The sequence below is a fragment of the Oxyura jamaicensis genome, chromosome 1, assembly GCF_011077185.1.
Source record: "Oxyura jamaicensis isolate SHBP4307 breed ruddy duck chromosome 1, BPBGC_Ojam_1.0, whole genome shotgun sequence".
In the NCBI taxonomy this organism is placed as follows: Eukaryota; Metazoa; Chordata; class Aves; order Anseriformes; family Anatidae; genus Oxyura; species Oxyura jamaicensis.
Genome location: NC_048893.1, coordinates 10,070,995 through 10,086,064, shown reverse-complemented (window position 1 = coordinate 10,086,064; position 15,070 = coordinate 10,070,995). Strand labels below are relative to the sequence as shown.

The 15,070-nt window shown below is 33.9% G+C and overlaps 1 protein-coding gene across 4 annotated transcripts in view; it reads right to left on the bottom strand.

Moving 5' to 3' along the window:
- The window catches only part of HGF (hepatocyte growth factor), a 69,414-nt gene that overhangs the window by 43,767 nt on the left and 10,577 nt on the right, over positions 1–15,070 (bottom strand). For all 4 annotated transcript variants that reach the window (XR_004754835.1, XM_035340801.1, XM_035340785.1 and 1 more), the window contains exons 2-4: positions 7,847–8,012; positions 3,010–3,122; positions 2,406–2,520 (exon numbers count right to left, since the gene is read on the bottom strand). Coding sequence is in view for 3 of the 4 variants with exons in the window: in XM_035340801.1 (XP_035196692.1) it covers positions 2,406–2,520; positions 3,010–3,122; positions 7,847–8,012 (394 nt within the window). In the remaining variant the exon portion in view is untranslated. The remainder of the gene's footprint in view (positions 1–2,405; positions 2,521–3,009; positions 3,123–7,846; positions 8,013–15,070) is intronic.

The window sequence follows — 15,070 nt, the reverse complement described above, 5'->3', positions numbered from 1 at the left end:
CATTAAAAAAAAAAAAAGTAAAAAATGGGTAACATTAAAAACTCAAGATGGGTCAGATACACAAATGGATTCAACAGGTATTGAAGCAACATTCTTGAGGGAGGAAATTATGAGACAGAGTAAAGACTCACCCAAAATTATACAATAGAGCCACTCCTAAATCTGTGTACTGATTTAGTTCAGCTACATTAGCTAAGAAAAATGAGAAGAGAGCCAGAAACTGAAGCCAGTAAGAGTAATGGTAAAAGCAGATTCAACAACAGCTAAAGTTGCTGGAAGCTAGCAAAAAACCTGTGAAGTATTGGTCTACTCTTAGACCATCTCTCTTTGACCATTTTTATATTATCTTGAGCCATTTAGGTAATAAATTCTTAAGAAACAAAAATATATAGAGAGTTTTGTAAGCTGTGTTAGGATAGAAACCAAAATAATGTAATCCTGATTTCAGATGGGAGTCTCCAGGTTCTACTGGAATACAAATTAATTAAATATATCATTAGTTAAATCCAAACACAAGTTTAAAGTCTAAAGTTATTTTAAAATTTTCTGGAAAGATCAAGAAAAATAACAATAAAGTACATCTCTCCTTTGAACATGAAAAAAAAAAGGGGGGATTTATTTTCTAAATTGCACTTGGTGATAATCAGATGTTGAGAAAAACTGACCTAAAAATCTAAGCCTTTCATACTAATAAGTTCCAAACACATCACTACTGTCTGCTTCTTCCCATCTCCCTCATGTTTCTGATGATGAAATCATATTTTCTGATGTTGAAAAACAAAATTAGCATTCAGCCACCTCATTTATCCAGCGACCTTTTAAAAATTAAACTTCTTGCACAAGACAGGAGAAAAGTCATTCTCATAAAATTCATCATAGAAGAGTGGCTGTCTCTCAGCAGATAGAGCTGTGTTTGCTACAGATTGAAATGAAATTTCAGTTTAGTGATACATAATATATACCCCTCCAAACACTTTTCCTTCTTTTATTATACAGTCTTGTATATATTATATGAAATTAATATTAATTCCTGGTGTGATTATTGAGAATTATTTCATTTTTAAAAGATTAAGATTGTATACCTCAAAGTATTGAGTCTCAAGAGGTCATTGCCATATGAGGTGATGGCATTTATCATATGATCACAATTAAGCATGGCTCTAGTCCAACACTGAGAATCAGACATTGTAAGCAGTTAAGTCCAGTCAAGTATAAGCCTGAGGCTCAGCTCTGCAACACATCATAACAGGAGAGAACCCAAGTATTCTTCACCTTTTAATGTTGTTCCAAGCTCTCATCTTGAACTCTGGATAGATTTGGTTAGGACAGGACTGAGCAGTGCACAGCCCAGTCTCACTAGCAGTCTCCAGTTTGGCTCTTCCTAAACAAAGTGCTGATGCTGAGAGAACAGACCAAAAGTCAGCAATATCAATGAGAAATTATTGGGTGAGAGGACGTGTTTTTTGGATCTTAAGAGTTTATTATCTAACTGTCTGAAGCCAATATGAAAAGGGTCAAAAATAAATGGCCAAAGAGTGGGAAAGTACCCCATTTTATTTTTATTTTATTTTATTTTATTTTATTTTTGCTAGTTTCCAGCAACTTTTGCTACGGTTGATTCTACTCTTATCATTACTCTTCCTGGCTTCACTTTTTCATTTTCTTCTCTTTTCCATAGCTAATGTATTTGAAATGAGGCTGCTCTCAGGGTGTAGGTATGTCCTCAGTTCCCACTATATCAGGTCTTAAACTCAAAGGTTGTCCCATATCTGCTGCATCAGTTTTTAGTTATTGTGTTTGTATGATCTGAAGGAAAGGATTTAAATCATTTGATCAATAATTTCAGTGTATTTATTGCTTGATCTAAATGCTTTATAGAGTTTAACATATACTACAAATGATACGGAATGAATAAGATCTATGCAAAATATAGTAACAATAATTGTATACTGATCAAATAGATGGGCTAATATTCCCAATAGCCTTTGCTTCCCATACTGTATTTTTTTAAATGACCCATTTCCTAGGAGCCCATTAGGAAACAGTGATAAACTTCCAGACTTCAAGCTGAAGTAATGCAGCTGTTTTGCTACTGCCAGGAGCTAAGAGATCAAAAGGGTATAAAGAGCTAAAAAAAAAAAAAAAAAAAAAAAAAACGGGGGAGGAAAGGATCCAGACACACAGGCTAGCCCTGGGAGAGAACTCTTTGTAGAAAGACTGAGAAGGTAAGGATTTTCTGAGACCTAGAGAATGACATCTCTGGGGAAAAGGCAAGAATACACCTAGGAGATTTTGTTGTTTAAGATCAATGTTCTCATAAATTCCTTGTCTACTGATAAATAAAACTGTGCTTTGTAGAAGCTGTCTGAGTGCTATTCCCACTGTCTCTGCTCCTGAACTCTTACCTGTGCTCATGGGGAATCATTGAGTTCCAGGCCTGACACTGAATACCACTTTTGGTGACAGACATTGTCCCTTTGTAGTCTGCTCCTTTTCCGATTATACAATTCCTGACATAGTCTATTGAAAGAAAAGGGAAGAAAATTAGGAGTTTGGTTAAACATTTTCTCAATGTATTTAAAAATAATATATAACACTGTCAGTTTTCAAGCTAAAAATAATATATTTTTCATATTCTTTAAAGACATAATTATTCAAAAAAAATTCATTGTCCACATGGATTTTTTCCTTTTTTTTTAGCTTGACAAAGAAAGCTACCAAAAATATTATCAAAGTGTCTGACTGACCAAAAGTACATGAATCAGGACTTAAAACCTCCACTTATTAAGGAGGTAAAGAAAAGCAACATTAAGTCAATAACAGTAAGATATACAACCGAGATTTTAAGTTCTGCAACACAAGGACAATATTTGTAAATACAGATGTAAGTTGCAGCTTTCAGAATGTATAATACCCAGAATGCCTCTACAGCCAAAAAGTCACTGACTGACCTCAGCTTTTGTCCCCTTCCATAGCCAGAAAAACAAAATCAGAAAATAAATCAGTTACCCTTCTTTTCAAACAGATCAAACGCATGGTCTTGCTTCTTTCTCACACCATTTGTCAAGCTGTTGAAGGATAACCAATGGCACCGTTTTGTAACTCTGTCATAAGCAAAAGCCCTGCAAAGAAAATCTTGATGAGAAAAAAATCTCTGTGTGGTTTATAATAATGACACATGGCTTGCCAAGGAGCATGCAATGACATCAGATTTATTTTTACAGGGAAAATCAGAGAAACAGCCCCAATTACTATTTAAACCCACAACTGTGCTGACAAGAACAAAGAAATTAATTTGATGTGGCCACTACATTAAATACTAGCTTGGTTGTTCATACTAATCTAAGTGTTCCCTTTTCATTAAAGATCTTTATTTTAAAAGTGAGATAAATGTGACTGAGACAGCATTTGTGTCCCCAGTTATGTTGCTTTATGTGGAGAAAAAAATAATAAAAAAAAAAGGAATAGGAATATTCTATAACATCTTCTCTGTCCTCTGTCGTATTTACAACGTACCTGTGAAATAGTTAACAGTTAATAGTTAATAGTTTATCCACTCTGATGGCTTGAGAAAAAATGAGGCACAAGGAGTTCGGTTTCTTGCCTAGAACAACAGAGCTATTTGAAGACAAGGTTATATTTTTTTATTTTTATGAATAATCTAAACTGTGATACTGTAACTACTAACTATCCTTGCTTTGCTTTAGTTTTTTTTTTTTCATTCTTATTTTTAACTGCTTTCAAGAGTAGAGCACTTCAAAAATATTTCAAGAATAGTGTTGAATTGAGTGAAATTGGGGGGTGGAGGAAAAAAGGCAAGAAAGACAAACAGAAATCAGAAAAGTAAGAAATCCTTCTGTCAATGTTTTCAATGAAATATAAAGAGCTTTTCCTCCCAACATAATTTTCAAATGAATTTCTTTAAGTGTAGGTAAAATATTTTTAACAGTTTTAAAAACACCTGTCTGGATCAAGACAACAATTATTCCAATTAACAAAAAAACGACAACAACAACAAAAGAATAAGCAAAAATTAAACAAAGATTTTTTGCCTTAATTTTTCAATAGAAAAAAAAAATAATAAATCACTCACATGACTCTATTGTCTTTAGCCCACAACACAGTCTGTGTTTCTAACTGTCTGCCATTGGTCATCCCAAATATCAGCTATTTTGTCCTGACCTGAGAAGCCATTTTAACACCACCTAATAGTATTCAAAGTCACACAGATTTCATACACTTCATCTTTATTTTGGCTATGTACTGCACCCCCAACTCACAGCTCTTGCTTGCTTTCCATTTAATTCCCCTCTTGCCACACAAGTTTTTCTGTGTGAGATCTTGCTGGCTTCAGTTAAAAATATTACAAGATCTTATCCAACCTCCCCACTCTTCCCTCTTTCAAACATCCTCTTCTCTTCATTATCTTTTCCATCACCAAACAGATTTTTCATCCAACTGCTCTCTACTCTGTTGACTCCAAATGTTTCCAACCTGCTAACCTTCATCCTTCTGCCTTTGTTCAGCCTTCTGTTCTCTTCTGGCTAGTTCTCAAATATGAGCATATCCAAGTGCTTCCAACTCCATCTTCACAAAAATATCCTTGACCTTTCAAGCCTTTCCAATTACATTCTCCCTTCCCCTCCTCCCTCCTAAAGTGGAAATGGAGAATGTACTGTTTACAAACAATTCTTTCAGTTTTTGCCTTTCAGTTGCCTTTTGGTTTCCTTCCAGCTTGGCTTCAGTCACTTTTGTACATAAAAGTTTCTACAAATCTTTTCTTGGACCCAAATCGAGAGGGTTTTTACACTTCCAAAGTCAACATATTTAAGCAAATTCTTGGTCTTTCTTCTACTGATACTGCCGATCACAACAATTTTTGTTGATAGTTAGTAGAGTTTCTGACCAGACTCTGGAATCCTGTGGTCAACGCTAGAGCCCCTTGCTGTCTAAATATGAAACTAAAAGACACAACAGAAAGTAAGACGATAACAAAGGATAAGACACGTACAGCTTTGTAGGTAAGGAAGTAACATGTCCACAACAGTCATTTGCACAGCCAATATTATAGTAGCTGTATTGTGTTTTTCTCATCCTTAAAAAAATGAGGGAAAAGCTGCAAGGATAACTTAAGGAAAACAGCAGGAGTAATGGACTGCAACTAGTAGTGAAACAAAGGAATAAGAACAGCTCAGCAGTAGGTAAAAAAAAGTTGATAAGGAAGGCAGAAAATGTTGAACAGATAATTATGTAGTCGAAAAGACAAGGTAAGTGAATCTAAGGGATACTTTGGTGGGGGGGTTGGATTTTAGCAAGTGTTATGTAGGAAAAATGAGTCTGTATAAGGCTCTTGCAACTCTATTAAAGATGATCAAGATCTATGTACGCATGACAGTAAGAGAAAGGAAGTAAGGTCAGCTCTGAGAAGTGGCATTTATTTACTTATTGTTTTTTTTCCCCAGCAATCTAGGACTTGCTGATCTTTTATAAGTCTGTAATGCCTGGACTCCACTAATTTACCACTTTCTGGTGGAAAAGAACAGATCAAGGTTAAACCCTCATCTTAGTTGGGTACCTCACAGGAAACGGATTCATGAGGTACTGCTTGAAGTACTATTGTCATATTTATGTAATTATTGTCATAATTATGTAATGAAGTATTTCTATTTTATCCTATCATAATTCTTAAACAAACTGTGTTTGCAGCCAGAAAATAAAGATTAATATTAGTGTTCTTACTCAAGTGATGGAGAACTGCTTCTTGGATCAGTACTACCATTAGAATTGAGTCACAAAAATGTCAATAAACAAAGGAAAATCCAAGTTTTATGTTTCACGTATATAAAATGTCATTTTATGCCACTTTTCTTCTAGGTTTTGTATGATCACACAGCAGCTAGTAAACTAACTGGTTTTAATTTCAGTTAGCAACACATTTTATCCTGTAGTAACCATACACTGGCATGAAGTTAAAGACTGGTGATCCTAAGAATAAAAGGGAAACATTAGCAATCACTGCTTCCTTTAAAAGAGAACACATCAAATATGTGTTTACTGTAGCACCAAAGAACTATGCATAGTATAAAAGGACTCATCTGGGACCAAGAGAAACCACAAGAATGTTCCCAGATACAGAGAATCTCTCTTGCTGCACAGAGATAGCACAGGCAAGACTTAATCACCTACACCTCTGCTGCTAGCCTTGCTGGCTAAACAACTATAGTAAAAAATGGGAAATTCAGAGCATGAGCAGTCAGATTTGTAATTATTTTTAATTTTCAGTGTAAACTAGCCATATATGACTGATTGCGGTGATTCTATCTCTGAGCAGAATTCCTCTACGCTCTGTTCTTAAAGTCCATCATTGCTCCTTTATATTCTTTTATTGACTCATTACAGCAGAGAGAGTTTGCCCCTTAATGAATCTGTCATACAGTGACAGGGACTGACTGTCCCAATAGAAAAAAAAAATCTTTCATAAATGAAAAAGTAATGAAAATGCAGAGAGGTTCTAGAATATTATTCATGTAAAGTGGAATCAATGAATATATTAACATACTTATTATTTTCAGAACATTAAATGTACCAGCCAGAGCAGCTACAATTAGAAGATCCTTGAAACAATCTTCCTGAGCAGATATTGAAATTGTTGATTTCTTGGCATTATTTAGTATTTTTTTTATACTGTAAAACCTAATTTTATACTACTCCTTGCCACTGAACACAAGAACTGAAGGATTTCTTATTGTGTGGAGTAAACCTGATCTACTTGGCAATGATGTCAGTGGAAGCTCTGCCAATAGGCAAAGGAGTTGCTTGTACCATGTGAAAAATATCAGTGCCTGGAAAATATGTAAACCCTGCTTATTGTTTGCATATGTAAATAGTCAAAGTACAAAATAATAAAAACTACACCTCCAGATCTCCTTTAATCTGGAATTAAAGACTTAAAAAGGTTTACATTTAAATGGAGGACCTTTTCTGACAAAGAAGAGCTTTTGTTATCACATTTGATCTGACTTCTATTTGTCATAAGTCTTTTTTTAAAAAATATTTCAAGATCAGGCTGACATTTAGCCCGATGCTTGCTAGTACAGAAGCTATTCATTCTCTCCAAGTTTCTCCTGTGTTCATTTATTGCTAATGGTCTAGACTAAGAGAGGCCAGGGGAACAATTCAAGTCTAATAAACAGGAAAAATAACAGTGATTTGTTCCAAAAAATAGTAGAGAATATGTACTAGGCAGAGAAGCAGTCAGCTGCATGATGTGTTTGTAAAAGACAGCAGATGCTGTAGAATAGCTATCATATACTTGTAATGATTGTACAGCTGAGAAGGTTTGAATCCATTGTATTAAATTCATAGTATTTGCCAGTGAACTTCAGCAGTGTACGTATCTGTGTTCCATGTGTGAAGTTCCCATTGACTTTAGTGGGAGTAATGTGCAAAGAATGAAGATAGAATATGGTCTGAAGTGGTGCTGAAATACTACAGCTGTGATGTGTGACAATAACCATTTTATAAGAGAGATAAAAATCCCAGAAGTGTTCACTGAACACTACAGTACAGCACAAATCACCGACATCTTAAAATGAGTATATTTTTCAGCTATATTATGGAAAAAACTACAGATTGGACAAGCTAAAAAGACAGAACAACTCAGATAAAGCTTCAGATATTCTCTTGACAGGTAGAACAATAGCAAAGAAATCAAAACAGTGCAGTCTTTAGACTGTCCTCAGTAAAAGCTACAGCTGATGACAGTTACAGAGAAACCTTTGTCCAAAGAGTATTATATAAGAATCTATTAGGAAAAATGTAATCGTAATATAGATATATAACTTACTTGCAAGTGAATGAAAGACCTTTGTTCCTGCTGCATCTCTTGGCACACTGCTCAGTGGTATTTAACAGCTTGGTTTTAACTTCCAGTGTTTTGTTTACTTTGATGAGCATCAACTCTCCTGTTTTTTTGTAGTCATGAAGAGGATTTCTCCTTTTTCCTTTACCATCTAAGAAAAAGGCAAAGAAAAAAAAAAAAGTTAAGAACAGTACTGAGTTTACAGATTGCATTAGAAATGAATATAATTTATTATTGAATTATAGTAACATTAGTACCAAAATCATAGCGAAATTCACAAAACTAAGGTACAATCAGATACTTGAGAAGAATTGATTATTTTAGGTGGTGATCTCCATCCTTAAAAACTGGGATAGTAGGAAACACGGTAAAACTCATTTCAAATAAAGAATTACATAATACTAGAAAAGGGTAAAATGAAAGTTTTTCACCCTGTGAATATTTTTTTTGCAGAACCTGAAAATATGCTCACAAAAACTGATATCTTATAAATATTTCCAAGAAAAAATGAAGTGATAAAGTTAAACAAAGGTCTGCTTTTAACAGACAGACTGGAGTTAAAATTAGAAAGGGAGGAATAAAAATGTTACAGAGAATTATAATTTGAATGGGATAAACTGTTCTTAAAACAGCAAACATTTTAACACAAATTGAGAGCAGATTTGGAGCCTGAAAGTAACATGAAATACTCACTTTTCCCATACATTGCTCTAGTGAAGGCTCAGTGAGAATGTTGTGTTCAGTTTTGAAGTGAATGTTCAGTTTTGAGTGTTGTGAGCCTACAGAAAATGAGGGGAGGCAGAAGCCATAACATTGAAATAGTCTGCACTTTTACAAAGATTTCTACAGAAAGATCTGGTTTCCATGTCTCTGTTGAAAGACCCAGGGGAAGAGGTATAAAATGGAGTGGTAAGATAGGCTAGAGAAGTTTGGCTGAAGTGCCAGAGGAAAAGTCTTTGATTTTTGCAAGAAAAACCCACGATTTTTCCTATTTGTATGCGTATGTTTATTTGATTTTCCCATAGAAGCCTGTCTGCCATTGTAGGCTCCTCCATCATCAGTGAAGGCAGATGAGTACCTCTGGACAGTGATTCTCACTATTCTAAGACACATGAGTAACACAGGAAGGTTGAATTGCCCTTTGGATCTACTTATCTTATTTCACTCAAGGATCCAATATGATCTTTTTATTTAGATGGCTAATGCAGTAAATATTAGGTGAACAAATCACTCCTTAGTTTACAAACTAGGTAATAGTATTTTTCATAACATTTCCATATAACTGTTTTCAGCTGTCCTTTCATTTTTTATCTTCAAAGGAACAGCCACAGTAACAGAAGAACATGAATGCTCAGGACTAATTTATTAAATTTTGCCAGAGCTTGCAAATATATGAATCCTCACCCTAGTGCACCATTCTTCTGAACAGGTCATTTCTTATGCAGGTGCAAAATGCACATAGGTCAGCAATTTTTGTTTGGTATACTCTGCACAGAAGTTCAGAATAACTCCTCAAATTGTAAAAGTGCAATAGCTTAGCTCTCTGTGAATCCAAATCAGTTACTGACAACTGCACACATTATGAAGCTAAAAGAGGGCTGAAGGGTGTTCCTTTGGCAGAACTTCCATCCTGATGGTTAAGGGAGCTCACATTTTCAATGGATTTAGCTAAATCACACCTCGCAGTGCTGAGTTATCCCTAAGACACCTAAAAATAGACCAAAGTCATTTAAAGTAGATTTCATCAAGCTTCAGTTATTAAAAATGAAGGGTGGGGGGACATGACTGAGAGAGAGAGAGGGAAATAGAGAGAAGATCAAAGGAATACAATCTCTCTGCTGCAAGAAATTTATAAAAAATCTTCATCACATTCTACTCTTCTTTTAAAACTGATGAGCTGTGAGCAATGCTATTCCCCTGTACCTAATAGCTCATAATTTTAATTCCAGCTATTTTCAGAAAATATAAATAAATTATTAATTTCCCTCCAAATCCCTAGTATTGTTACAGGAAGCCCTATTATTGTTATAGGAAGAAGCTATTGCTTAAAAGATCAAATAGTAACTTTGGTGCTGTGTATGGGACCCATATAAGTTATTATAAGCATTTTCACTCTTGCATTTGCACAATGCATATGTACCCAAAATGACTCATAGTGTTTATGGAAATGTTATGCTGAGACTCTGGCTATAAGGATTAGCATTACTACTGGAAACTTTTGTCTTTACACTGCTTTTTGTTGCTGTTGTTCTTGGGTGAAAGAGCCAAAGTGCTGCAATAAGTATTGCATCTGCTCCTTAAGACAACCACAGAAAAACAAAACTTCCATTAAACTTTTGTGGTAAAAGTCTCAATCTATTATCTTAGAAGATGTCATTATTTTTACATTTTCTTAGCCAACATTTTTGTGTCAAATGAAGGTAAGAATCTGGACAGAAATATCAAAGTATTTTCTTTTAGTTCTTGATGCTAACATTTGTCATCTACCGAAAAATGTCATTATCTTAATTCCCTATGATAACAACTTCTTAAACTCACCAGAGCAAGCATGCAAGAATATCATCCAAAAATAATAATAATAATAATAATAATAACAAAACCCAAGAAATTTTGTTCTGCCGCCTGACAAGCATGGTTCACAGTTGTGCTTATTTTTATTATTTATTTGTTTCCCTGAGAGTTGTCCAAAGAGGATTATGGGTTTGATCTTCCATTTAGCAATTCATAACAGCCTGATTTACTTTAGCTTTCAAACAACAACATTCTATGACTTTGCCTATAATCCAAAAGGCAAAGGGCCAAATGCATGGTGTGACTTTGTTAGAACCATCTAAATAATGCAAAGCATTACTTTTACACCGCAAATAAAATAAATAAATAAATAAATAACCCTAGGTGGTTTTATTATTAAAATATTAAATAAAATAGTGCCCTAGAAATATTCTGTATCAAAGACTATAATGCAATATTCTATAACTGATGCTCCTAATTTTTGACTGTCATTCATATCAGTTTCCTAAACTTTGATTAATCTGGACTTTTGCTTATTTTGTGGGTTATGTCCTTTGATGCTTCTCATACTTGAATATCAGATTACTAAGGAAGTCTGTCATTGCACTTAAATTTGAAATTAAGAAGAGCTGACTCAAACAGAAAGGAATATGTTCAAATACAAATCAACATTTTTTTTCTTCAACAAAAGAAAACTAACCAACTAAAACTAATTAACTAATTTCTTTGGCTGACTAAATATATTTCTTTATGTCAAGTACTCCTCAAAAAAGTGAGGGTGGTGCCTCTTTCTGTCTCTTAACAGGATAGCAAACATGGTCAGACAGAACACAGAGCTCAGCCAGTGCCCAGGGAACTGGGAACTACCATGTTTACTCTAGCTGGATGCTGCAGTGGGCAAGTATTCCATCATCTCATCTAGTGTCTCCACAGTCTTCCCAATGGGTCTCTACCACTTTTGAAAAAAAAAAAAAAAAAAGAAAAAAGTTTCCTTACAGAAGAAGGAAATAGAACCAACTCTTGGTTCCCTTACTACATTTTCTGTATGAAGTTTCTGTGTAGTCTTCTGAGATAGGGAGTATTGACTGAGATTATTCAAACTGTAGAGCATCAGGGGGAAACTATTTCCAAAAATATTTTTTCTTGTAGTAGTTTCAGTCTACGCCAAATATGTAATTGAAAATAAAGGTAAAGAAAATAGAAATAAAATTTTAATTCTGCAGCCATAATGTAAGATGACTCCCTAGGAATTTGTGGTGTTCCATGCCCTATTTAAATGCAATTATGTTAATTATTTTTATATTAAAAAAAATAAAACAGGTATAACAGCTAGGAATGAGAATAATAATCAATGTCATAGAAATGTAGATACTTCCTCGATTAACAAATTAAGTTTGACATAGCAAAGACATTTGTATTTTCATGTCTTCCAGCCTCTAGGTATTTTCTAACCACTGGGCTAATGGGAAAATAGCAGCAACATTATTTCCTTTTTCTCTTTTGTCCCTGTTTCCCACGCAAAAAAGGGATTTGTACTCACCCTATCATCACACCACTCAGTCCTGACACTGGGTATGTTCTATACCTTAATGCAAAAATTCACACCTAGTAGAGAATGGTAAGTCTGATATTGAACTATAAGAGAGTCAAGAACTTCAGTATAAAAGTAGTTTCAAGTTATTTAGAGCTTAAATACATTAACAAGTCAAGTATCAGACTCTCAGGTTTTCACCTGATCACTAAAACGATTTGTTTTTCTATTAGCAGTTTTGTAGTAAACAAAGTGGGCAAATTATACCATTGTTGTATCAACCAAGAGCATGCAGGATATCAACAGGCCTAAAGATCACCTTTGTGCATTATAATGAGATAAAAACACTACTTGTATTGTTTACAGCTAAATTTTACAATGAATTTGTCTGGCATTATCTACATCATTGGTAATCCCTTTCTCCTTCCTGCATCAGTCCAGCTTTTTCTAATATAGTTGTATATTTAGGCTTTTTTTTTTGTATATTTAGGAGTTACAGCCTTACAGAGTACAACTAGACCATACTGCTGTCTCCCTCTAAAAATCCCCACTTTTATGGACTTGCCATAGACTATACAAAGCTTTTATTAATCAAGACTTGTGATGCATTCAGCATGTCAGCTTTTAGGGTTTCCAAGTCTCACTCTAATCTATGCAATAGTTAGTGCTGTCTTAAATAACCACATAATGGAGACTTGTGATAATGTGAGAAGCCTCATTCTGTGATAATGTGAGAAGCTTCATTCCTTTCTTTTCTTTCTGATTTTGCATCCCACTTTATTAAACATAACAAGCACATAACAACTCAACACCAAATTATCCAAATGAGAAAATAAATAAATTTAAATTCAAGGTTTATGTTTGAATCAAGATTCTTAATGAAATCTTGTTGTTTTGGTGTCAAGTTTTATTTCTTGATTTTGTTTGTTTACACTTGCAGAGCTGGATTACATCTTTTAGAACTTCATCAGTTTCCCAAGTAATTTGCTTTGTTGTGTTAAACTTCCAACTGACGGGGGTAATGAAAGATTTTAATTCTATTATGATAGATACTGATGTAAGTTGCAGATCTTTATATGGTGGACAGAAAAAGACCTTCATAATTTTCAGTTTTGAAAAAACAAACAAACAAAAACATATGGACAGCCACATAACAGCACCACTGTTTATTATGATTCTTGTATGTCAAAGATAAGCTAAAAATATGTGGAAAAAAAAATCAAGAGAGGAATGCCTGAATTCTTATAGGATGGAAGATGCTGACAGAAAATTTAAGGAATCAATTACAGCCCTGCTCAATAGTGAAAAAAAAAAATGCAAAATAATACATCATTGGTGAGAAAAATTGAAAAGAAGGAAGTTGCCCACACACTGTGCAGGAAGCTCAGAGAAACTGAAAATTTAAAGAGAAATTTAGTCAAGTGAAGAGAAATGGTAATATAAAGTGATATAAATATTTCAGAAATATAGAAGAGATATAGAATCATAGAATCATAAAATCATTAAGTTTGGAAAAGACCTTCAAGACCATCTGGTCCAACCATCACCCTACTACCAATGTCACCCACTAAACAATGTCCCTAAGCACCAGGTCCTTAAACACCCCCAGGGACAGTGATGCCACTACTTCCCTGGGCAACCTATTTCAATGCCTGAGTCCCTTTCTTTAGTATCAATAGGCATTTTAAACTGCTGTTCAATACTTTTGCATCATGTGTGTAATGAAACAGTCATTTGCACTTGAGCAGTTAACAGATGGACTAACTAGAGATTGTATTATTCATTTTATAACTGATAACCAGGTCAGAAGGTCAAAATAAGATTAGCTATTAACTTATTTTTTCAAAGAACAATCACCACTGCAAGCCAAAGTAAACTGAATTTCCTGTTAAGCTAGGAAAAAAGAAAAACCTGAACTGAATTTCATGTGAAATTTGGGAGGAAAAGAAGTTGGAATTCATGGGGGGAAACCAGAAATTTACCACCGTATGAAAGACCTTCAGAAACAAACAAACAAACAAACAAAAACAAAGTATAAAACACTTAACTGTATCCAAAATAAAAGGAAGCACAGCTCGACACAGTAAATATAACAAACATTTTATCAGGAAACAAAATACTAAAAAAAATTGGAGTTTACACTCAAGTAGAGCATATTCATATATATCTTAAGGGAAAAAAAAAAAAAGAAAGAGAGAAAAAAGAATAAAAAAGTAAATTCTAGATCTCAATAAAATATACACAGCAAAACTAGCAAAACTATGCAGAACCATGGGTTAACAGAATGTCAATGGATATTTTTCAGAAGAGATATCAAAACTGAATGCTTATCTCAGTATGAATAATGACAATTTAATACAAAATAAAAAATAAAGCTTAATTATATGCATTAAAACACCTTTGGCAAAATGTATGTAAAAGCAAAAATTGTTGAATAGAGTTTGCAATAAAGCAAGAGTCCTTAACATACATGGATTGAAGAACAGTAAGCAAATGTGGTGAGATATTTAATTTATCTATAAAACATGATGGAAGGGTTATTTTTAATTAAGTTCAATAATATCTCCAGGACAATGATATAAAACACTAAGGGTAAATTGTATACTGGTGCAGGTCCCAGTATGATACCACAAATATACTGGTTTTATTATGAATAAAATAAATTTGAAAGTATATGCTATCAAATGGTTTCAGACACCACATGCAAAGTGTATTTCATTGTTTAACAGTATAGTGACTTTAAAAATAACAAAATAATAAAAAGGTGCAAGTTGATAACAAAATAATTTATATGATCTTATTATTATCCATAAAAATATTTAGGAAGCAGTTCTTTAAACAAATACTTTCAAGACAGTTTTCTCTCTCAAACCAAGTTCTGGAAGAGTCACTTTGATAAAGTGAATAAATGGTCATCATTTTAAATTTACTTTTAACTTAGTTTCAACTTACTTCCACTTATTTTGACTACTCCTTATGCCTGTTTCAGTATCAAAAATATCAATTTTCCTGTCTAGAATGCAAAAAAATGAACAATGTTTCTAAATTACCTCCCATTTGGAAGGAAGGAAGGAAAGAGAGAGAGGGGGAGAGAGAGAGAGAGAGAAAGAAAGAAAGAAAAAGGAAGGAAGGAAGGAAGGAAGGAAGGAAGGAAGGAAGGAAGGAAG